Source organism: Myripristis murdjan, chromosome 24, assembly GCF_902150065.1.
Source record: "Myripristis murdjan chromosome 24, fMyrMur1.1, whole genome shotgun sequence".
Taxonomy (NCBI): domain Eukaryota; kingdom Metazoa; phylum Chordata; class Actinopteri; order Holocentriformes; family Holocentridae; genus Myripristis; species Myripristis murdjan.
The window spans coordinates 32,191,062-32,216,497 of record NC_044003.1 but is presented as its reverse complement, the minus strand read 5'-3'; the positions used below and the strand labels follow the sequence as shown (position 1 = coordinate 32,216,497).

At 41.0% G+C, this 25,436-nt stretch overlaps 2 protein-coding genes across 3 annotated transcripts in view; both read left to right on the top strand.

Moving 5' to 3' along the window:
* The window catches only part of hbs1l (HBS1-like translational GTPase), a 29,098-nt gene extending 25,604 nt beyond the window's left edge, over positions 1-3,494 (top strand). For both annotated transcript variants that reach the window (XM_030046746.1, XM_030046747.1), the window contains 4 exons: positions 205-313; positions 498-598; positions 1,848-1,992; positions 2,591-3,494. In XM_030046746.1, coding sequence (XP_029902606.1) covers positions 205-313; positions 498-598; positions 1,848-1,992; positions 2,591-2,602 — 367 coding nt within the window. In that variant the 3' untranslated portion in view covers positions 2,603-3,494. The remainder of the gene's footprint in view (positions 1-204; positions 314-497; positions 599-1,847; positions 1,993-2,590) is intronic.
* A 6,464-nt stretch (positions 3,495-9,958) lies between these two features.
* aldh8a1 (aldehyde dehydrogenase 8 family, member A1) lies at positions 9,959-24,158 on the top strand. The gene is made up of 7 exons (XM_030046569.1): positions 9,959-10,209; positions 11,636-11,783; positions 18,622-18,777; positions 19,519-19,668; positions 21,374-21,630; positions 21,923-22,084; positions 22,443-24,158. The coding sequence occupies exons 1-7, from the start codon at positions 10,063-10,065 to the stop codon at positions 22,893-22,895; spliced, it is 1,473 nt and encodes a 490-aa protein (XP_029902429.1). The 5' UTR covers positions 9,959-10,062; the 3' UTR covers positions 22,896-24,158.
* The last annotated feature ends 1,278 nt before the right edge of the window (positions 24,159-25,436 follow it).

Below are 25,436 nucleotides of genomic sequence, written 5' to 3'. Positions count from 1 at the left end.
TAACCACACTATTTCTTGTGTTCTTTTGTTATGTTAGTTCTTGGTCAAATCAACTTACCTCATCTTAAATAGTGTAAGCTTAAATCATAGACTCTTGCTTCACTTGATTTTTAGACAATGCTTAGGATAAGAAGTCATCTGAATATTACTTGAAGAAAACAGCAACCATGGCCACTAGTGTAACTTCATGTTTCTTGTGTCCAGTGTTGGCTGTGTGTTCTGCGATTGCAAAGAGCCAATCAGAGTGTGTACCCGCTTCAGAGCCCGGATCCTCCTGTTTAACATTGAGGTCCCCATCACACAAGGCTTCCCTGTGAGTGCACACACATACCCATTCCATTTGCAAATGAAGTGTGCACTGAATTTACTCACTGAATTATACAATTGTGTTTTCTGCTTAAATTTGAGCAATTCATTTTGTTTGTGAATACAAATATGTGTATATATATTGTTTGTTTTGTGTGTGTGTGTGTGTGTGTGTGTGTGTGTGTGTGTAGGTATTATTACATTACCAGACTGTCAGTGAGCCGGCCACCATAAGGAAGCTGGTCAGTGTTCTACACAAAAGCAGTGGCGAGGTCCTCAAGAAGAAACCAAAGTGAGTGGTGAAGGGAGGCATTATATTGTTTTTTGAATTGTGAACACACATCCAGCTTATATTAAATATTAGGTACTCAGCTCATTTTATGGTTGAATGTAATGTAATGTAAAGCCCAAATACAAAAAAACGTGGTGGCTCTTATTTTGAAACTTTTATAGAACTGTGTTAATATGCGGATCTTGGACTTCCCATAACCTGTTATCCCCCCAAGGTAAAGCAGTCAAGAGGGCACAACCTTGCTTGGATGCTGCAGTTACTGTAAGCAAGGCCTATGTTAAGGCTCTGTTCAGTGTACTGAACAGAGCAGTGTACTAAGATGTAATATGTGCTTTAGCCTGAAGATATTTTATTTTATTGGTATCACAGAGTGAATTTAGCACTAAAGCTGTTGGTTGGAATGTGTGAATACAGTGGCCCTCAACTGTTGTTGGTGCCACTGGTACATCTTGATGTATAAGGCCTGCTCCCAACCTGGCAGATCTCTTGCCTTTCACAGAAAAGAAACCAGAAGCTATGTTCGCATAGCCAGAAGCTATGCTTGCAGAGTCTACTTTTATTCAGATTATCTAAGGTATGAACTGAGGTATGTAGGAGAGCTTTTAGGCTCTGTGCTCCTTTTAACTGGAATATGCTCCAAAATAAACTGAAACTTAAGGTTTCTCTGGATAAGTTTAAAGCCCTTATAAAGAAATAAGAGTCCATTCGCTGGTGTTCATGTTTTTCTTGCGTTTTTGACTTGACTGAAAATGTGTTTTGAACCTTGTATGGTTTGTTGGTAACCTATATAGTGGGCTTTTCCTCTTGGCCAGGTCACACTTGAAAAAGAGATTTTAAATCTCAGTGTGCCTGGTTAAAAACTGGTGAGACACTCACAGGAACACACTTTGACTAGTCTTGCATAGCCAGACTTATCTCCACACCTCTTTTTAGCACTGTGCCAGTGACACTCTGACCAATAACTGTGCTTGTACTGCAAAGGTTTGTTTTCTTTTTTGCTTCAAAACATGACCGTTTGTTTTTTTTTTTTTTTTTTTAGAAATCATTGCAGTTTTAATACAGTAATCATCACAGTCAGTCGTCTCAGTCCTCTTTCATAAAAGCACTGAAGACACCACAAACCACCTGTCACCTCTCAAATACTTTATTGAATGAAACAAAATCTGCAAATCAAGTGTTTGTGGTAACAACAAATAAAACTCACTGGAGCATATGGTATGATGACATCTTGTGTGTCCTGCCTGTGAAGGTGTTTGGGGAAGGGCATGAATGCTGTTGTGGAGATCCAGACACAGAGGCCGGTGTCACTGGAGCTGTACAAGGACTACAAGGAACTGGGCCGCTTCATGCTGCGCTATGTAGGCTCCACCATTGCTGCAGGGGTGGTCACTGAGGTAAAGTGGGACTGGCATCATAAAAACTTAGACCCACAGGACTGAAGCCTCCACAAGTATGGAGTACAGAGCACCATTGTAATGTATTGTAGAATTTCTTTCAACAGTTAAGTTTTCATTTTCACACTTGCTTGAGTTCAATGTCTTCAAGCATCTACAGTTATTAGACTGTTGTGGTTTTAATAGCACAAAATCAGACATTGTTTACCTTTTGATTCCTGTGTGTCCCCATGAAATGAACTCCTATTACTTTTTCTTGGAGAACAGCATATTTAGAATTGTGACACTTTGCTGCACCAGTAGTGGTAAATAAAATGTTTAACCAGTATAACCTCCAGAACTTGTTTAACAGTCCTGCCCCTTCACCCATCAAGAAACAGTTTCTCCCTCTGATATCTTACTGGGGTACACATTTAAATGATCCTTCCCAGCATAACATTTCACCACAACTCACTGTCATAACATGAAATGGAAGAAAATCAAGACAGTAAGACACCATTTCACATGGGCTTAAAGATAGATCTAATTTCTGCACTACTTCTTCCCCATATTGATTAAAGTAACTATCAGTATCCCTGTTGTTTCTTTGTCACTGCAGATCAAAGGATGACGACCGTTTTCATCCAGACAGTCAAAGCCACATCTGGAGACTGCATGCAGCTGGAGACAAAGTGCAATTCTTTTAAGCGACGTGTCGTTCATGACCTCAGAGCGTCACATCCATCCATTTCTTTGAGTGCAGTCGCTCCTTCACCTAACTGCTCTGACAAACACTAACTACACACATACGTAACAATCCTGTGGCAACGAGCTGACAAAGCATCCACCAGCAGTCAGACTGTCCAAGTGATGCAGAGCACCAGCTACAGCTTCCTCCATGCAAACCAAACCGACTTCACACCCCTCCTCTCCCAACAGTGTCAAAAGGGCAGCCCACAAACCTTACTGTATTCACCTTTAAGGATATGCAAGGAGTTTTTTTCCTTCTCATTGTAAACCAAAATCTTTTCACTGCATTCTAACCTGAACAAATTTAATTTTTAATCCAGACAGCAATGGAAGTACTAGATGTTTCAAGTTATCCATTTTGCAGGAGTCAAAGACAAACTGTTGGATATTTAGGTTGATATTTCAGTTTTTAAATGCCATCGCTGAGCTGAAAGGTCTTACTCTGAGGTGGAGTAGTCTGTGAGCAGAAAAAGGGAAACTTAAATTTTTGTCCATCTGGATAAAGTGACAGAATTCTGTCTTCTGGTTTGTTAGGAATCCCAGCAACTCTCATATTTATGCCGCTAGGAGTCACTTTTGTTAACAAAACATAAATTGTTTAAATGTTTTCTTTTCAGCATGAAAATGGTGTTAAGGCTGATAAGGACTGATATTTTGATTCCTATCCAGAACTGAGTTGAGTAGCAGAGGGGGAGTTTGGAGGAGCTGTTTTTCCATGTGTCAGACATGCTGATGGTGATGGTGCAAATAAAGATGATGTGACATGAACCTGACATAAGGTGTTATTTGTGACTCTTCCCATACAACCAAGCTTCAACTATGTGAATAAAAAAAGGCCTTGTGACAGTTCTCTGGCATTTTGGGGCAATATCTTTATTTTCTTTTCAAGTGAGTTCTCATTTTAAATTTTTAATATTAGATTTTCAGATACATAGCTGCATTGTGCCTATATTTCAATACTGCCTAACTTTATATAGCATATTTCATACACAGGGTGACAATGTGCTTTACTTTAAATGACAATACAATTGAAATACAATCATAAAAGTGCAAATGCAGAAAAAAAAACATGCATAACAGGTGTCAGCGCAGTAATACAAGAATGAGTGCAAAATATACAAAAACCCACCACACTTGCACCACACACACACACACACACAAACAAATCAGACTGTTGCAAAAAGTACATGGGGGCCTCTGTCATGTCCTCAGCCAGGGTGTTGCACCTACTTAGGGGATAGATACAAAAGGTGCTTCCTCTGCATTAGTGTTAGTGCGAGATATGGTTAAAAAACACTGCCTTGCTGGTTTGTATCTAATTAGTATGTCTTATACAGAAGCACAAGACCATATAGAGTTTCATATACAAATAGCAGAACTTTAAAATCGATTCTAGTTTTGACAGGGAACCAATGTACAGTAGAGATCTAAGAACACATGATGTGTTCAGACTTTTTAGTACCTGGGAGAACATGTGCAGCCACATTTTGAATTAACTACTCACTGATTGTAGGAGACCAGTGAATAGACCTTTTCAGTGGTCCAGTCTGCACTGGCGGTTCTGGGGAGGGGCCAGCAGGGGCCAGTGCCCCCCGTAACACTGAGTTCTTCTTGTGGTTGTTGGCTCTGTACAGGATACTTTAGAGATGCTGTGTCAAACATAGGGGCATCAGGGGGACGGTGCTGTTATTTCCTATTACTGACAAAGAAATGAGACAAATGAACTGGAGGGAAAACTGGTTCACTGCAGCCACAAAGAATAGAAGATATGTTACTTTTTGATTTATTTATACATTACTTCTATTTTTTTTATCGTTGGGCAACAGGTACAGTAGCCCTAAATGGATCTTGAATTGGAGCATTTTAAATTAAAAGCTGAAACTGAAAAAACAAAATGGGAAAGGACAAGACACACACACACACACACACACACACACACACACACACACACACACCCCAGGTCCCGTCCCCGTATCAAGGAGCAGGCGCAGGCGGTATGGTATTAACGGCAACGACCGCAGTCTTCATGTCGGTGACCCTGACCAGAAGCCACGGAGCAGTTCTTGGCACATCATGGTGGCGCAGTCTGGACAACAGCACGGTCCTTGCGACCAGATGTTCAGCAGGCCAATGGACCGTCTCCATGACAACCGTGATGCAGGCATTGGCTCCTCCTAGCAGAAGAGAGCGCCTGCATCCGTCAGCATCACCAGTCTGTGGACCCTCATAGTCCAGTAATTTTAGGCCAAAATTGGGGTCAACCTAGGACAAATTGCAAGAGAAGCAAATTGCAAGAGTATTTTTCCCTTGCAATTTGTCCTAGGTTTTTTCCTAAAATGACTGGACTAATAGTCTCTGCGCAGGCTGCACCGACCACCGGAGACCGGCCTGAGGGGCGCACCTGCTGTGCAGCTAGCAGAGCCAGCTGGAGAGCCCGCCTGGGAAAGGCGAGACTCGCTTGGTCTTTGCTCAGTCTGAGAGCAGATCCAGTAGATGTGGACACCCCCCCGCTGAACTTGGAGAGCGGACACACACTGCCGAGCGGCCAGCCCTATACAGGCGAGCCTAACCTGGTCTCAGACCAGCCGAAGACCAACTCCAGCATGTGCGACACACACCTGCTGCCGAGCCGGCTTTTTATGACCTCTGCTGCTCCGGCCAGTGACGTCACCAGTCAACCAGATGATGACGACGCACGCGCAGCATAGACAACACCTGGGACAGTGCTCAGTACTTTACAGTCACCTGCACAGATACTTGTTTGTGACGGACGGCATGACGTCACAATGGTTACAGCTCTACATTCTGCATTGTTGATTGTTTATTGTTTGTGTCCACAGACACTGAGTATGCAGGTAACACATCCGCTCAGTTAAAACAGGCTGTGGTGCTAGAGTTTGAAATTTGGTCTCAGCCTCAGTTGATGCTAAAATGACGATGAAATAGTCTGTGTGCGATTAAGATTAACATTGTTATGAGGTGATCCAGATCAAATTGGAGACAAACAACTGTAACTGAGTCAATATCAATATAGGGTACCATTTGGTGTCCCGGGCAGAAATCACTCACTTTTCATGAAAAATTTGCAAAATAACAAAACTCTGAGGGTTTATTATAAATGGCCAAACATTTAAACACAATTTGGTACAGAGATACATCTTTAAAAGGGTGTTTTTCATATTTAAAAAAAATGTTCTATGATTAGATGCATGTGATTTTGCCATGTCCCAAACTCCTCTCTACTAACTTCACTGAGTGTAATAAGTAGATAAATGATATGCAATGTACAAACCTTTTACATGCTCTTGTTGCTCTCATCAAGTACTTGAATAAAATGAGTCAATTGGATCATTTATGGTCTAATGTCATAATAATAAACGCTTTGCATGTGTCCCTAGATTTGCTGTCCACCCCATCAGGTGGTTACTGCCACTATAAGAAACCACCTGCTGTAATCAGTGACATCACTACCACTGCTTTGTCTTTTACAAATGGAGTGAAGAATAGCTCCTGCAGAGAGAGTACATATCAGCATTTATATTTTGACATTTTCATCATTTTATGATTGAACTTGAATGTGTTCAATCTTAATGTGTCCACCCTGTCATTGCAAAATATGAATCTATATAAATGCTTTTCAGAAATTCAAAATATGTTTGTTAAAGTATACAGAGTCACCGTCCTAACTGATACATGTTGCTCGCTAATGGCCCAACATGTGCTCATTAAATGCAAACTTCAGCCAGAAACGTCCTCCCTGTCATTGTCCACCCCGTCATCAAGTCTAATTTTATAACAGTTTTATAAGTTTTTCAGTGTTTCATAAGTCAAGTGGAGGACAAAACATATGCAGAGAAAGAAACCATTTGAAAGGATACCTATGTTTATACTTTTTGTGGTAGGCCTACATTTAGGGACCAAGGGTTTTTGTTTTGTTTATATCAATCTTGTTTTTTCGTCTAGTTGAAGGTTTTATTTATTTATTTTTGCTGTTGTTGAGTGTCATTTCCAGATGTAGCCTACCTGTGCACAATTCAAAATACAGTAGGTGAAAAAAGTCATGTTTCGACAAAAAACATTTGTTGACAAAACCATAACATTGTTTCCTTTAAATATATATGAGGCACTTCACTATTGTCCACCCTGTCATGCCAAGGTCCACCCCGTCATGTCATTGTCCACCCCGTCGTGTTCATGTTTTATGTGAATAAATAATTATTTTCACAAGTTATCAAAACCTTTTGTGTGATTTTGCTCTGAAGAGATTAGGGCCAAACAGTATTATTTCAAAGTTTGACCAGATGCCTTATTTATAGAGTTTATTCAGAAAAGAAAGTACAACTTTCACAGATTTTACATATACAAACATATTTTTCCATAATTTCTGTATTTTTAAGAGATGTTTTCCAGAAACTAAAATATATTCCTGAACGAGGGACCAAATATCTTTCTGAAAATGTACATTTTGTAATCAATATATGATTAGAACATATTTACTCTATTTAGAAATTGTCCCATGACAGGGTGGACACATTTTGCAATTCGCTTGTACTTTCTATGCTTGCAGTCAATTTATAAAAGGTGCAGGAGCTTGACCAACATGCATTTCTAACAGCTTAAGGTCTACTTTATACAATGGATATGGAGTTCAGTGGAAAATCTCATCTTTTTTTGTGTGACACTGGAAAGTCTCAATGGCACTCTATACTGATATTGACTCAACTGTAGAGTGTATGGACCTTTTGTTTTGCCACTTGTGCTCCTTGCTTGAGTTTGTAATGTTTCCAATGATGTGCAGTGTGTTTCCTGTCATTGTGTGTATTGTTGTTGAGCCTTGCTTTGTTCTAGCACCTCCAGCAGGCCAAAATGTTGTAGCAGCTGTAGTGGTGGTTGAAATTTTCTCTTGGTGTGTTTTTATCAGGCGGTAACTGGAACCAAGTTCCATAATCTGAATGCAGCTCTGTGGTGGACAGCACAGCAGCTTCGGATGCCCCGTGTAAAGAGGCAAATACATTTTTTAATTTATGAATTAGCTGAACTAATGCTTCTTAATAAATTATGTTACATGAACGAAGGCTGTATTTTTTTCTCATTTCTTGTGATTTCACCTGTTACCTGTTGTGTGTGTGACTTCACATGGAATTTTATAATAAATGTATGACTATACTGCATTGTCTTTGCAAGAGTAGTGCATATCTCATGATGTCAATCATCTAGATTTCTAAAAATAAACGCAGACCAGTGCGCCCTCGCGCTCCGTGATCACATCCACAATGAATGGCTGAGCCAGCCGCGGTCTGCGCCGTGCGCGTGCTCTGTGAAAGCCGCTTCAGAGCGTTGCACCGCTGGAAACGGCGGTCAGCTTTGTTGATCTACGGTGAAAACAGCGACCTCCAAAAGTCAACCACCTGATGAGAGGCAGTCAGAAGCAAGAAGCGACTACCATGAACAATATTTTATTGTTACAAGGTAACAATAGGCTTTTAGAGTGTAAATATGATGATGATTTATTGATGAAGATGATAAGAAGACCGTGGTGTGATGAAGATGTGATGATGATGTTGATGAAACTGCCTGATAAAGATTTTAGAAGCAGGAGTTTGTACTAAGTGAGGAGTTTGTCTGTACTAAGGTTACACTGAAAAATAGGATGTCTCCACTGTTTCTGTCTCTTATATTTGTGTCTCATATGTGATATTTTGAACCATTCAATTTGGTTACAATGGGTAATCACTAGTTTTATGGGGGAAAAAAATCAGATATAATTTTGAGTCTTTGTCTTTTTTGCCCCGGGTTGAATGTGCCCCTCTGACAAAACCCCTGGCCCCAATCAGGCCCCTTCAGTAAAATTGGTCCAGAACCGCCACTGTATTTCAGTGTTGTAATAATAACTAGACTTAGCTAAAGTTTCTGAAGAAACTGTAGATGTGCTTGCCATCGTTGCGACTGCGCGGCCATGTGGTAAACCGCCAGCCCTATGCTGTTTGTAGGTTGTGTAGTGTTGTTAGAGGGCTTGAAGGCAGTTACTGTGGTCCAGGTATTTTCCAGGCAGTTTTTATCATCTTTTGAGTGGCCACTAGGATGTCTGTGGGCAGCTGCTATAGTGTATTGGGTGGTTGCTATGGCGTTGCTAGGCAGTTGCTATGATGCTATGATGACACTGATGGTTGCCAAGACATTGCTAGATAGTCGCTATGATATTCTGGGTGGTTGCAAAGCAGTTGCTATAGTGTTCCTGATGGTTGCTAAGGTGTTGCAAGGCGGTTGCTATGGTGTTCCTGATGGTGGCTAAGGCATTGCTAGGCAGTTGCTGTGGTATCCTGGGAGGTTGCTGGGCGGTTGCTGTGGTGTTCCTGATGGTTGCTAAGGTGCTGCTAGGTGGTTGCTATGGTGTTCTTCTTGGTGGTTGCTAGGGCCTGGCTAGGCGGTTGCTATGGGGTTGCTAGGATGTTTTGGGTCCTTGCTGTTGACTTCCATTAGTGTCTGGGGCTAGTCCTGAGATGCATTGGCTGCAGTGCCAGTGGCCCTTTAGACAGAAATGGAGAGATACAGAGCCGCGTGTGTATCTCTGTGTCAGTGAGAGGGGACTTTCTTTCTGCCAGAGAGAAAGTCCTGCCAGAGACAGACAGGCTCTCTGAACATTCCCCCATTAGTGTGTATTGCGTCCAAATTCCGTCTTCTTCTTCTTCTTCTTCTTCTTCTTCTTCTTCTTCTTCTTCTCCTCCACAAGACACACGTTTTTCATATTTGTGCGTTGACGTAGCACAAAATCTCTGTGCCCTAGAGCCTAACGAAAAATTTGCCATTCATTTCCTATGGCCAAAATTTTTTGTTAAGGTGGAATTGCGAAAAATTGGTAAGTCGGATTGCTTATAAAAGTAATAATTCACTTCACACAATTGGGCCGCACATTTTTCTAATTTATTGTTTGGGGCTAATACAAAAGCTGTGGGAGGAGCAGCGCGCTGAAAAACGTGCAGAATAATAATAACAAATAATAAGTATGCAAGAGAATAAGATGTGTTGCCTTTTCAAGGAAAGCACGTAATAATAATAATAATAATAATAATAATAATAACAGTACCACGTGAACACTTTTTTTTTTTTTTTTTTTTTTTTTTTTTAAATGTGATGGATATCCGGTAAGGATCCCTTTTATTTGCAAACGCTTCCTCCTGGGGCGTGTTAAACGCCGCGAGCTTCACACACGCCTTCATTCTATCAGCATTGAACTTAGTGCAGCAGCCGCTCCGTGTCCTGAGGCCCCTCCACTCTGCTCACACCGCCCTCTGCTCGCTGCTTGTGCCTCTTGATTTGGTTTGATTGCTTTAGTTGACAGCCATGCCGAAAACGTGTGAGCAGCACAGACTTCTGGTTTTGGAAAACTTCATCGGTGGAAAGTTCATCCCTTGCCGGAGTCACATCGACTCGTTCGACCCGTCCACCGGAGAGGTTTACTGCAAAGTACCGAACAGCGGCGAGGATGAGGTGGGACAACTGCGCTGTATGATTTGTAACATTCATATTTTTTTCCTTTTCTGGATGTATACAGGATGCATAAGGTCTCGTTATTGGAAAGTTCCCAGGAATTAGGCTACTGCTGTTGAAAAGATTAATTGCAGACAAAGGCACATGAGAGTTACTTCACTTCCTCCCCTCGCCTGCTAAAAAAGTACATGTTGTACTCCAAAATAATTACACAGACATGCTGATATGATATGATATGATATAATATGATATGATATGTGGGATGTGGGATATTGCATTTACAAGAGCTGAGTCATAGGGAAGCACCTTTGCTCCTTTCAGTGTCAACAGTGTCGTAATCATTAAACTCGTGAAACACAGGGCGATGGACTCAGGACTTCTCATATGGTAGCCAACGGTGGCTAAATTCATATAAATATGCAGTTGTGTCTTGCCAATCCCATCAAAGTTTTCTCTCTTTTTTTTGTTAATACAAACAGACAAGAACAGTGGAGGGGCCCCAGGCATGGCATGGATCAGAGGCCAGGAAACCCAAAATGACCTTACTTATTAATGTTTTATTTCTTTCCTGTTGTTGATTTTCTGCTTGCTATGTTTTTTTTTTTTTTTTTTTTTTTTTACATTTTCTAGTTTATTTATTTGTTTATTTATTATATATTAATACCAATAACAATAATAGTAATGATACTACTACTACTACTACTACCACTAATAATAATAATAATATTCTTATTATTATTTTTATCACCATTACCACCAATTTCTTTTTTTCCAAACCTAGTCAGCAGTGTTAGGAGGTGGTGTTTCTCTCGTGCCCCGCTGGGTGGTGCAGTTAGCGGCTGCTCCCTCCTCAGACCCTGAGGAGGGAGCCTGTTCACTGTAGAGCACCCCACTGCACAGAACTGTTTTATTCTTGCATTATTCTTCCTGGCCCCTGATGTACCACCTGCCTGAGAGGTGTGTATTTGTTTATTAGTGTACATATGTGTGTGTGTGTGTGTGTGTGTGTGTGTGTGTGTGTGTGTGAGAGAGAGCATGTGTGAGTTGTGATGCTCTGAGAGGGCATGAGAAGAGTTCTCAGCATCTCAGGACATCACAACATCAAAGTTTTCATCAGTTCTCCGCAGATCTATGCACATATAGACACTCACACACGCACAGACACACACATTTTCATAGTTCTTAAATGCAGTATAACACACTCATCCAGCATCATTAGTACCATACAATGCAATCACTTTATTGTCCCAGTTGGGAATGTGATTGTGCAGTCAGGTCAAAAAGACATATCATATGACACCATAACACATAACCCAAGAACCATTAAAAGCAACCACACAGGTCATAAGTCTGCAAATGAAATTCATAAAGTGAAACAATGCAGAGTAATATGAAGGCTCCTCAGTGCATCCATGTTTGGTTGCAGGTGGCCGCGGCAGTGGCAGCAGCCAAAGAGGCCTTCCCTGACTGGTCAACCCGCAGCCCCGAGCAGAGAGCTCAGGTCCTCAACAAGCTGGCTGACCTGATTGAGGCCAACCTCGAGGAGTTCGCCCAAGCCGAGTCCAGAGACCAAGGTGTCCTGTGCTGTTTGAATAAGCCAGTGTTAACACATGTATCAGTCAGCCAGTACTCTGCATACAGTATGTCATCTGTAGCCATTAGCATAATATAAAAATACTTTAGTGGGTCAAATGTTGCATTTTTGTTGTGGGTTGGTGTTTAAACATGAAAACCCTGTCATTGTACCTTAACCATTTCTAGATACAAGTGCAGCATCAGTTGAGGGTTGACAGATATTGTTTGCTCAGTGTATGGAGATGTAGGTCAGTGACCTGCCACGCACTGAAGAGGAAAAACTGCTTGTGAATGCTCCTCCAGCATGATGTCGTTGATGTCGTTGCTGCCAAATTTAGATTCACAAACACTGTGTCGAGTGGCGGCGATCAGCCCTGATGGCTGTGTTGGAGCCTGAACATGACACTGCAAGGCCTGGTGGAATCAAGGAGTTATGTGTGTTATAGTTGCCTGTTTTACGCTGATATAAATTTGTACACCAGCAGACACCTTCACTTGCAAAAATATTATTATATTATTTTAATTTAATGAAGGCAATAATGACAATAAGGAAGAGTCTGCACCAGGATTTATGAAGGCCTTTCTTGCATGCTGAATAAACCCCTGTGGCCATCCAAAGACTGCAGGATTGCATAGATTTTATCTATCCACATTGAGATTTTTCCCAAGGGAACGGAAAATGTACTGTACAATCCATGTGCAACCAGCACCTTGCTGGAAATTACTGGAAATTAAGTAACGTAACCGCAGCCTTTACTGGATGGCAAAACATGAAAAAACACATAATTCCGTGACGAGCTGGCTTATTTATTTGATCTGTTGTGGTTTTCATTCAAAGATGTCATGGTTTTATTGTGCTCTATCTGTGTGTTTTTAAGTGCAACCAAGCTTTTACTTCAACTTGCTGCGTTTTTTTCTCCCAGTCCCCTCATACTTGCGTCTGTACATGTCATTTCCGTGTCCAAATACTGTATCCAATACCGGACATTTTGTTTTGGTTTGGGTTTGGGTTTGGGTTGGGGTCATGTCGGCGCCGAGATTAACCCTTGCTGTAACTTCACAATGTTGATGACTGCTTAAGGAAGTGCATATGTACTCAAGACTCTTTTTTTCTAGGTATAGATAGATATTTTTAAATAAGCCAGCTGTTAACAAAAGGATCCATCGTTGTTCAATCTCAGAGTTAAAAGTAACCAGTTCACAACCAAATCCAGCCTACACATTAAATTATTAATAATTTAATTATCACAATTGACTATATTTAAGAAGTATTCTGTAATGTGCTATAATATGCTTCTAGATTCCTTTGCCTTATTGTAGTCACTCAGTTGTAAAAATCACTTTATTCTTGCATGGCGTGAATACATCAGACCCCAGAGCATGGCTGTGTTTAATCGTCTCGTATGAGCTTAATACATACTGTTAAAACTTGTCAGTTAAAACAGATTGTTTATATATACATGTGCATGTTATATTGTCAAAATTATTATGATGATACATTGATAATTCTCATTTTTAAGTAATATTTAATTTATAGTCATTAATTGATAGTTATTTTTGAAAGGATAATGATTCTTTGAAAAATAAAAGAAGATAGAAACAATAAAGACAAATCAAATAAAAAAAGAATATCTATTTGTCCCAACACCAATAACACCAACAGTCTGTGTCCTCCTCTTCCTCCTCCCAGTCCACACAAACGATGTGGCAGTTGTCACACTGGACCCATGACACCAGCCCCTCAAAGCACAGAGGAGGGTCTGGCTGCCTGCACTGACCACACCTTCAGATGTGCTGCTCCAAACACCTTCTCTTGGGAGCAGTGTAACCTGCACAGAGAGAAATCACAAATTAGGTTTAGGGACTACTCATTAAAAAATAAATAAATAATGAATTTTAAAAGTTAATTAATTAAAGAAAAAAAGAAAAAAACGAGCCTAAAAAAGTTGGGAAATAATAATATTACAGTTTGACACACTGAAGCTGCTACATCCTGAAAAATGTCAGGAAACTAACTAAAAAAGTAACGTCCATACCATTTGGCACAGGAGGTGATAAGGGTGCAGAGGAGGAGGGATGGTGGTGGTGTCCTGCAGGCAGACATGTGCTGGGATGTTGGCTACAGGCAGGCAGCTGGCGACCATGGGAGGTTGGAGAGGGGGCTGAGGGACCGGCGATGGAGGGGCGGGAGCTGGTGAGAAGGTCCCTGAGGGATACTGCTCCTCTTCTGTGCTGGCTGGGTAAAGAGCCACCAAGTGGGGTAGGGGATGTGGCGGTCGAGCTGTCCTCTGCTTCGTCTTGTCTTCCTTCTCTGTCCTGCCTACCCAAAGCTCTGGCTTCCATCCTTGTGGTGCGGTGCTCCACCACCTCGATGGCATCTGACATCTCGTGTGCTGTCAGCAGGCGGGTCTTGGTGGTGTTCCTCCTGACAGTGTTGCAGGTGAAATTAATTTGGGGCAGGAAGTCTGCCCTATAACCTCCCTGCTGTTACTTGGGGGTGTTGATAAAGGGGTTTAGGGTATGAGATGGGTCATGGTGGGGCGGGTCATCCTGGGATGGGTTATGGGGTGGCTCCAGGTGCTGGTCTAGGGGTAGGTCCTCAATTGGAAGGGTGGTAGCAGTAAGGGGGGCACAGGGAGATGCAGGAGGTTCTCGTGGTGCATCCTGGAGGGCTCTGTGCCTTGACCCAGATGGCATGACCAGTCTATGGCCATAGAGTCCAGAGGGTAGAGGCCACACTTCCTGAATCCATCCACCACCACCCTCTAATCCTTGAACCGCTTATATGAGTCCCTGGCAACCCTTGAAAACTCCTTTTCGGATGCCAAAAAGGAGTGGCTAACCACCAACAGATCTCCAACAAGCTCTGAGAAATCTGACCTCAAGGGTTCAAAGAAACCCATCCAGTGGCTGCAGGATGTTTGAAGTGTGTGATGGCAGACAGAACAATGACCCCCTCCCTCTGTGCCACCCGGATGAGCTCTGGATCCACGTTGGACTGGTGGCCATCCATCACCAGAAGCAGGGGACATTCACGCATGGCATACTTGAGAAAATGCTCGACAGACCGCTTCCTGAAAAGTTGATAAATGGGGCGACATCATCTACAGCCGGGCCTACCTGTATGAATGTTTCCTCCCCTGGGGCACAACGACTCTGCAGCAGTTGCTGTCCAGCTTAAACCCTGTCTTGTCACAGTTATAGATTTGACAGGGTTTCTCCCTCAGACCATGCTAAATGGTAAATGAAATGGACTGCATTTATCAGGGCAAACTCATGACTGTACAAACAGTGCTCCACCAGGGAATTCTCATCTTCAGGGGTGAGTTAAGGGTCCACTGTCGCCTCTTCCTCTCCCTCTAACCAGTTGTATTCATGTGCACATGCTAAGCATCACTATTACTACAATATCAGTCTTGTTAGAATCAAACATTAGACACATAGACACATTAGAAAAATAGCAAGTGTAGGACTTCTTTCCATTTCAGTTCAATAATGTTCCACAGCAATCTTTGAATAGGAATGATGGAAAATTGTGTTAGATAGCTCTTCGACCACACACCCTATACACTTTGTTGTTTTAGTCAGCAGTATCTGTCTCTCTCTCTCTCTCTCTCTCTCTCTCTCTCTCTCTCTCTCTCTCTCAAACAAAAGATACAAAACAAAGTGAATGTGTTTTTTTAACAAGAGGAGTCACTCATTAGAGGGCAGATCTCTGCTAGGTGAATCTCTGCCTTTTCTAGACTCTCGGCTACCCTATGCTGAGCAAAACTCTGGAGACACCAGCAGCCAATTATATTGTCAAACGCTTTTTAAATTCAGTTCAATTCTGCTTTATTGGCATGAACAATTATGACATGCTGTTGCCAGAGCATTTCACGCAAACAATTAATACAGTTATAAATTTTACATTATACATTTCAACATTACAAGGATACAAGGATACAAGGAAGTTTATTGGTCATTATACAACAGGTTGAATAATGAAATTAAAGTGTGGTTCCCTCTTGATTGATTAATTGATTGTATAGAAAATAAAATTATTAAACATGGAGGAGTGCAGATGGTGCATTTAGTAGTCTCACAGCCTGAGGGAAGAAGCTGCTCTGTAGTCTGGTGGTACGGCAGCGAATACTTCTGTATCTTTTGCCTGATGGCAGCAGGGTGAACAGGCTGTGGCTGGGGTGGGTGTTGTCTTTTAGGATCCTTTTGGCTCTGTGCAGGCACCTCACCTCCCCGATATCACTGATGCTTGGTAGATGGGTGCCAATGATGTTTTGGGCAGTTTTAATCACTCGTTGCAGAGTCTTCCTGTCCTGGGCCGTGCACATCCCATGCCAGTTTGTGATGTTTCCAGTCAGGATGCTTTCAATCAATTTTTTCATTAGTACAGTTTAACACAGTTAATCAATAGAGAGTTAATATAAACTAGTTAATGATGATCCTGCAGTTTGTTATTCCCTGAGGCTGTGGCAGGCAAAGACATATTAGGCTGCTAGAGGAGCTGTGGTTCCTTCACCCAGCAGAACTGACAGCTTCTCTTCAGGACTCAGTGTGGGGAACTTTGGCCTTTTACTACTTATTTCTTTGAAATGCAGCTCTGTAAGTGAGGAGAACTTCTCACAGTGGAGGAGAAAGTGCATCTCTGTTTCCACTTCCCCTGATGAGCAGTGAGCACAGAGCCATTCTTCTCTGGGCAGCCATGGTTGTTGGTGCCTTCCTGTTCCTATGGCCGGTTTGTAGTCCCTGAGCCTGTACTTGGTCAGGATCAGTCAGTTCAGTTGTTTCTGTCAGTTCTGTTTTTTTTTTTTTTTTTTTTTTTTTTTTTGATCAGTGCTGATAGGAGACAGTGTGGTTAGTGTCATCATCAGCTATTAAACTGTTCAGTGTCTTCTCCTGCCTCTCGTAATGTAAAGTTTGAAACAAACTTCCGCTTACTTTGAACGTAGCAACCGTCATGATGAAAAATGGCTTTTGCTACCAGCTGCCAACAGAAACCTAAGCCCCTTTTTCATGTATTATGGCCATACTTTTAACTAAACATACACATATCATACACCTAACTCTTCAGCCTCTCCTACTGAATGTCGCGACATCTGGGTCTAAGCCACTGCAGCTCTTCTTTTCCCATGACAACTTTTATTAGGGTGGCACTGCAATGTCAATTTTTTTTTTTTTTTTTTTTAATCAGCACAAACTTGCTTTGAAAATTGATTACTTGTTGATTCAACTGTAGATTCCTGGAGATGTTTCACTTCTCATCCGAGAAGCTTGTTGAGTTCTGACAGACTGGTGTGGAGTCCCAGCTATTTAACCTGTGAGGGAACGTCCTCCAGCTCGATGTGTTCCTAACTGTTGTGACAGCCGTCAGTCGTGTTGGTGGAGTCACCCGACTTGAGGAGTGAATGATGCTCATTAAGGTCCTTAGGAAGAGCGTGTCATGTTTGGCTAGCAGACACACCCACAACATCACCTACTATTGACATAGCAAAGTGAATTAGACCAAAATTGAGCGCATGGCCACGCGTTCGGCAATGGAAGCAGGCACATGTAAAGTGTCTTCAGAAACTTAAGCCCGTTCTAGTTCAGGGGTACTGCTTTTCAACATTTCATTTTTGGTATTTTCTCAATTTGTGCCACAATTGATTTAAGACTTCTAAGACTTTTGTGTGATTTGGTAATCTGATGGGTTTTGGTTACTGTTAATGCCTGATTCAAGGTTGTCTAATTTTGTTTTTGATTTGGGCTATGCTCTTCTGGTGGGATACTTTCATAGCGGTCATTAACATAGTTTTTCCAAATGTTCCCATCTTGTATTGTTAATTGTTGTGGCTTTGCAGTTTGCAAACTGTTCAGTATGGTCTTGAACTGTCCTTGGTCCACTGTGTTTTCTGTTACCTCCAGTGTTTCTTTGTTTAAGAGGAATTTCTTTGGTCTAATTGTCTGTTTCTACTGTTTTAGAGTTTAATGTTAGCCCATGTTGCTCTCTTTGTTTTTGTTTTAATAGCCGTCTTACATTTTTTTCTCATTTCTTTACATTCACTGTAAAACCATTTTTTTTTTCAGAGGCCTTGTGTTTGCCTTTTGATGTTGATGGTTTTGTAAGATTTGCATTTCATGCAGGTTTTTGGAAGATATAGTTAATATCTTCTGTTGTTTTATTTATTGATCTCAGATTTGGCTTTTTTTTTCTTTTACTTTTTTGAGTTGTTCCAAAGCAAACAAAAGAATTAAACATGTGAGTACCAAAGCGTTTTTAATCGCAACAGTTCTCACACAATCCTGCTTGGCAATTTAACTGTAATGCAACTTCAACTGCGCTTCTCTGTGTAATTCTGATGAAGTATAGTATTTGATCAGCTGGCTCTCTTAATACATAATATGTATAGGAAAAATTGTTTGAAGGAAAAACTGCTTGGACTTTTGTTTGGCTGTTCTTTACAGATGCAAACCACATAAGGCATGCTTCAAGGTGCAGCTTAGAGCCCAGCTTAAATAGCATGGATTAGTGATTTAGTGAAGACTGGCTCTTAGAAAAACAATGTTTGAAGTTTCCTGCCAAAATGACATGATAGAACTGACACCTGCTCTGACAGAATGTATGCTGGTGTGCTAGTGAAGCGCACTATGGGATAAATGTTAAAGCTAGGTTCCTGCAGCATAACGCACTTGCCTTTAAACATTTCTGCTTTATGACAACAGACTCGTGTTTTTGAACTACTGGTGCATTTCAGGTTGTGAAGTTTTTACAGCACCAGGAATGCAGCACCTTGGAAAAAGAAGCCTTTGTTTTTTCTAGCTATTCACCATGTCATGTGATTTGGTGTGACATTCCAGGTAAAACTATAACATTTGCACGGACGGTGGACATTCCCAGGTCGGCGTACAACTTCCGCTTCTTTGCATCGTCGGTGCTCCACCACACCACCGACTGCTCCCAGATGGACCACATGGGCTGTGTCAACTACACTGTCCGCTGTCCTGTGGGAGTGGGTGAGAACTGTGTGTGTGTATGTTGTCTTTTGAAGCCTCCCAGTGCCATCCCTAGATCTTTTGGGGCCCGAGCACAAACATTATTTGGGGGGGCCCCTTGTGTTTTACTATGAATAGCTTTCAGTATAATGTGTAATATAATTAGAAATATATAGAATAACTAGAATATATTTTTGTAAAATTTTTCACCAGGTTTTTGATTTTTTTTCATTTTCCAATAATTGACTTTGATCAATCGATTTTTAGATGAAGTTTGTCCTGTAATTTTTATTTTTTTTTGCATATTTGAGATCATTTTCTTGTAATGTTTTAGAATTTTTTTTGCCTATTTTCCAATAATTTTTTTTGATAATTTGCGATGAGGATGGAAAAATTTAGGAGAACAGAAAAACAAAAACAAGAAAATTTCCTGAAAATGAGCAAAAACACCTATAATATATAATAAATAAATAAATAAATAAAATAAAAAAGTGAAATACAACTATGATTATTACTAAAATCATATATTTAAATGTCAGATAAGTGATGCTGGATCTATGTCAAATTTTGTGTGTTAAAATGCTTGTGTAGCATTTTTTTTTGTACTTTGTGTTTTTAATTTAATTGAGCTTTTAAAAAAATCTGATTGGTTGCGGGGACCTTATGTTGATAAATCATTTGTCATGTTGTATGTATAAATATATGTGAGAGTTTGAAATGCATTAATTATATCTTTGTGTATGTGTGTGTTTGTGAGTGTAGCTGGTCTCATCAGCCCCTGGAATCTCCCTCTCTACTTGCTCACCTGGAAGATTGCCCCTGCTGTTGCTACAGGCAACACAGTGGTAGCCAAGCCAAGCGAGATGACCTCTGTCACTGCCTGGATGATGTGCAAATTGATGCAGGAGGCAGGTAGGACTGCTGCACTCGTACAAGACTACAAACTGAGAGGGGAAAGAGGGATTCATAGCAACATTCACTGAGGCAGTAAAGAAAACTGCTTAAAAAAGTCACAGGGCAAAACAGGTCACTATCAGTATTATAAGTGTAGAATAGAGTATGGATGGGGCCTATTTTTGTCCAAACCTGACTCGAGACGGGAGCATAGTAACCAAGCCCGATCTGAACCTCATTGGCATTTTTTTTTCGTGTGTCCGAACCCGACCCAACCTGACCACCTGAAATAGCCTACGTGTTGCCTTTAATGTCATCATGTAAACCCATGTCGACCCAACCCAAGTCTGAACATAATTTCTAAATTTTTATTTGAACCTGGCCCGACCTGTTGGGTCCTGACGGGCTCGGGTCGGGTGTCCCCCCTCTAGTGTGGAGACACATCCTCACGCTCATGCAGTGTTGGGAAGCTTGAAAAACAATGCTTTGCACAGTTGTGCAAGTTAACAGTAACAGTTAACAGTTAAAGCTACTTTGAAGTCCATCATTCAGATGCCTTTCTTCCAGAAATGGAGGAAATGTGAAATGAAAAGGAAATATGGAACCAAGCAGGATTACTCAATTGACCAGTTTGATCAAAAATAGTACGCAACAATTTATCAGAATATTTGTTAATAGAGGGGAATTTCTAATGACTAATTTGCATCTAGTAAAGCAATTAATGATAAAAACTAAAGCCAAATATTTTTCACAGCAATTTTTCCCCCCACTTTTATTTATTGCTTTATTCACAGTGTAGAATACAGTACAGTGCTGCTAACAATTCAGTACACAACAATACAGTATTCAACTCAAGCAGACAGGACAGACAAAATCAGTCAGATGGGTAATTAAACTAACTAATTAAAACTTTTCAAGTCCCCATGAAATGAGCTCACATGACTTCTACTTCCTGAAACACAGAGGATCCTAAATAGTGACATCATCCTGCAGTAGTGGGTGTAAATTAAAATTTCAACCAATGAAACCTTCACAAATCTTCAGACATCCTCTCTCATGGTCCTGTCCCTTCAAGTAAAACTGTGCTTCTCTCTCAAACTGAGATCCTGTTGGTTTGCACTTGTGAATGAACCGCACCATGTCCCGCCCAAACATCCTCTGTCAACAGGAAATACATCAAATCAAGAACGTAAGACTCCATTTCATGGGGTCTTTATATTTTAAAAAATAATCATGAAACATGTTATGGTAAGGGTACTTGAAATAACTTAAATAAATTCTTGCATGAATTAATTAGATATCAGCTATTCGTGAGTTGATCATGTACAGTGGTGAACCATTTAATCATTTTTATCAACAGTTAAAAACACATTATCTGGTGAACTTTATCAAAATGTTATTTTTTTGGTTATCACAAAAGACAGGGTGTCCTGTTTTGAACTATGAATCCAGATGTTTTCCCTCATCTGACCTCATGTTGCCCAGCAGCTATAACACAACTATTAAACATTGCGTGGGTTTAAAACAATGTAAGTTGGGGGTAAATAAAAGAGAACAAAACTTCTTAGATTTTCCTCATCTTCTTCCGTGAATGGAGTTTCATATACATACCGTTATAAATGAATAAAAGCCTTTTATTTATTCCTAGTGTACTGCCTTTATTTTAAACAATAAATATAATATAATAATAAATAATGGAGCCTGAAACTGTCTCTCTCTGTAGGTGTTCCCCCTGGTGTGATTAATATCGTATTCGGCACGGGGCCAAAAGCAGGCGACGCCCTCGTTGGCCACCCTGACGTCCCGTTGATCTCTTTCACCGGCTCGACAGCGACTGCCCAGCGAATCACAGAGCGGAGCGCCCCCTACTGCAAGAAGCTCTCACTTGAGCTGGGGGGTAAAAACCCTGCTCTCATTTTTGCTGATGCAGACCTGGACCAGTGTATCGCCACCACTGTTCGCTCCAGCTTCTCCAATCAGGTAAGAATCGGGTCATACTGAGTTAATCAGTGTCATAAATGTGTGTTTTAATACAGAAAAACAGTCCTATTTTTATAGATATGATCAAGATTATTTTTAATATTAATATAATAAACTCCACTATCTGTATAGACAATTTTATGAGTTTTTATGAAGTAATGAGGATGCAGTGCAATAATATGGCCACACGAGGGTGATCATTGCCCATACTTTACCAAGAGGTAGATCCATGGCAAACTGGTGACCTCCTTACCCATCTTTCTTTCTCTTCCCTCTTCCTTTCTCTTCCCAGGGAGAAATCTGCTTGTGCACCAGTAGGATCTATGTGGAGAGGAGTATTTACCCAGCGTTTCTGGAAAGGTTTGTGGCTGCAGCCAAGAAGTGGAAGACAGGCGTACCTTCTGACCCAAGCAACAACAATGGAGCGCTCATCAGTAAGGAGCACCTGGAGAAGGTAATCACACACTATCAGTTCACTATCAGGTTCTGTAGAAATATTCGCTGTCAGGTTTCAATATCACTTCCTAAAACTAAATCCACAAGCGCTTCTTCATAGACTCACAGACTGGCAGCAATGTTAAACAAACAAACAGCATTGAAAAGGAACACATTTGTTCTGTTAAGCTGCACTCTCTGTGTGCATTGTGTCTGCCAAATTTACTCATTTAAAATCGGAATTGCACCTTTTATCAAAACAAACTGCACCATAAACACGCTGTAAGTCAACAGCGCGGTTTTAAACAGCATTTTTATGCTTTAAGGTGAAAATTTCCTTTAATTACCTCAAAATCTCTCTCTTTTTTGATTCCCAGGTACGTAAATTTGTGGCTCTGGCCAAATTGGAAGGCGGCACCATCCACTGTGGTGAGGGGGTTGACCAGCTGGACCTCCCAGAGTGCAACACTTCTGGCTACTTCATGCCAGCCACTGTCATCTCGGGCATACCTGACAGCTCTCCTGTCATGCAGGAGGAGATTTTCGGCCCTGTCACCTGCATCAGCCCCTTTGACACGGAGGATGAAGCCATTGCCAGGGGTAACTGTGTGCGTTATGGACTGGCTGCCACTGTGTGGTCAAAGGATGTGGGCAAGGTCCACCATGTGGCCAAACGGTTGCAGGCGGGTCTAGTGTGGACCAATTGTTGGCTGGTGAGAGATCTAAACCTGCCATTTGGCGGGATGAAGAGTTCAGGTGTGGGCAGGGAGGGAGGGAAGGATTCCTACCACTTCTTCACAGAGGTGAAGACTATCACAATCAAACACTAAGGGAGGAGAGGAGGACAGCAGAAAAGCTCTTGAGTCTTGATTGGAGGAACATTTCTGTTGTATCACCATGAATAATTCTCTGTCATTTGCTTTTTTTTTTTAGGAGCTTGAATGAGAGTTAGTTACAAAAATGTTGCGTGATTCAGTTGCTTGCTGGTTGTAATTGCAAATCTCTGTAGTAAGTGAGCATGAGTAAGTGAGGTGGCGATTTGGAAGAACATTTCCAATGAGTAGGTGAGTTTTTTTGTTTCAAAAGCTTGTACTGTGAGTTTTGCAAGAAATCCCTGCACCTGACTAAGTTGTTGAGTCACTGGTATTGATTAACCAAGCCCTGCAGATATGTCATTTTGTTTAATGGTGCACTAAAAATTTTACTGCGCCATTTTTACTATTGCCTGTTTCAACAGAAAAAAAGAATGAGGTGCTTAGGGAGTGAAATATAATGAGGTTTATGACTCAAGAGGCCACTGCAGTTTTCTCTCTTGCATGGTATGGGAGGTCACAGAATACGGACATGCAGATTTTTGATGACTAAGAAATGTTTAAACAGCATTAACATTGATGAATAAATTTGCTTTAACTTTGTATTAAAGCAGGGGAACAAAGAGAGTTGATTTCTCATTTGCTGGCTCGCTACACTCGTGTCAAATCATTTTTAATGTTTAATCAGTACAAAATATTGTGGTCATGTATGGACTGATTCAACTGTTTGGAAGCACATATGCACATACTGTAGCTGTCAGTCTGAAATCTCATTTTTTTTGCATAATGTTTCAACTAAAGCACTTCAGATATATGCAGATCAGTGTGTTTGTTCTTTTCCTGAGGCACTTTGAGCTCTGGGTTATGTCACTGCTGTCTGAAGAATGCAGTGACAGCTCCTGATTGTATCTATGGCACAAGGTCAGTGAAACATATAGTGTCTGTGTCTTCATTGGCAGAGATATATGTCAGACTTTGAACGCATTGCTTGACTATACACTGACAGAAAGACATTTGTTTGGGAAAATGAAGGAGTTCTTTCTAGCCTTCCCATGGTGTCATTGCGTCACTTGGTCAAAGTCTGTTCTTCAGTGGAAATTTTTCTTCAGGTGAACCATGTGTACTCCTCAGGTAACTGTTTTACCAGAAGTTGATATTTTTCTGATTTGCTGATGTAGAAGTGTAAAAGGTAAATGAATGTCAGACTTGGGTTGTTACTGACTTAAATGTACTACAGGAAAATGTAGCTACAAAATGCTACAAATGCATCAGTGATGATAGTTCTCAGCTCACAATTAAAATGTTTGATATTATGTACCTTTATAGTATTGCATTAAACAGAGCAACAAGAGAATAAACAAGAATGAAATGATGAGATGTTGCAGTTTTCATAATTAGAAAGATGGCACTCCACAAAAAAAAAAAAAAAATGAAAGAAAAAGAAAACAGGTGTTCACTCTTTATCATTCCGATGTATTGAAAAACCCACTCTTTGCCATCCACATGGTGATGCCTTTTGGCTATCAACTAGAAGCCTCCATCAGAGCAGAGTTGCATTTTCTTCTTTGAATTATGGCTGGCATAAAATTATGGCTGGCATAAATTCAGGAACAAAGATACAGTGTCAAAGATGCAAAACACACACACACACACACACACACACACACACACACACTTAAGCAATATTGCAAAAAAAAAAAAAAAAAAAAAAAAAGGCAAGTGAGTGGATGATGCTATAGTTTAGTGTGTATAGATACTGCCATTCCTGTTAACAGTCACTCGGGGCAGAGAGGAGCTGACATTGTTCCATATCTGATCATGAATTAAAATGTATCAACTACCCCTCCCAAGTCATATAATAAAAGACTTTTTCAGTTATATAAAATATATGTATATATTTTGAAGATGTTTTTGGTCATTTATCTTTAGCTGCACTTCTCTTGTACAGAGACATGCACCTATTCTAGTATTCTTAATACTAGAAAAAAGACACTTTCATGTATTTCATGTATTGTGAGACAACACTCGGGAGAAACACGTCACCCATGGCCATGAGGAGGATTTGTTTGTGTGCATGTGATGTTCGTTTGAGGAAAAGTGGGTGCCCTGTCCAGAGAATGGGGCACTGATGTGGGTGTATTTAGTCACGTCCTGCTGGTGAGGTGTATGTGATATTTACCACACAGCCTGCATGTGTGCCTTCAGCTACTACTACTTCCATGTGTGTCCCACCCACTTTGTTTTGGCTAGGGAAGGGCCATTGTGATTTGCCACCCTGCATGATTGCACACACACACACACAAACACACACAAACACACACACAATTGCCTCTCTAGAGTATAGCGTGTGATGAAATGAATGCCACCCAAAAGTCAGGTTAGGGGGTCTGAAGCAATAACAGACACACGTGCACACACCTCTCTGCACACTCTTCCAAATAGAATGGGAACGGAACGGGCCAGCTCATTTCTTTCATTCTCCTCCATTTCCTCCCTTTTTCCCAATTTATCTTTCATCTCCTCCTCTTGTGGATGTTTCATTCAAAGAAAAAAGGTCAT

Bases quoted from the DNA above. Each gene is read 5' to 3' on its own strand.
- aldh8a1 (XM_030046569.1), top strand. From the start codon at position 10,063: ATGCCGAAAACGTGTGAGCAGCACAGACTTCTGGTTTTGGAAAACTTC. The intron at 19,669-21,373 runs GTAGGACTGCTG...CTCTCTCTGTAG, and splicing joins CAAATTGATGCAGGAGGCAG to GTGTTCCCCCTGGTGTGATT. The intron at 22,085-22,442 runs GTAATCACACAC...TTTGATTCCCAG, and splicing joins GTAAGGAGCACCTGGAGAAG to GTACGTAAATTTGTGGCTCT.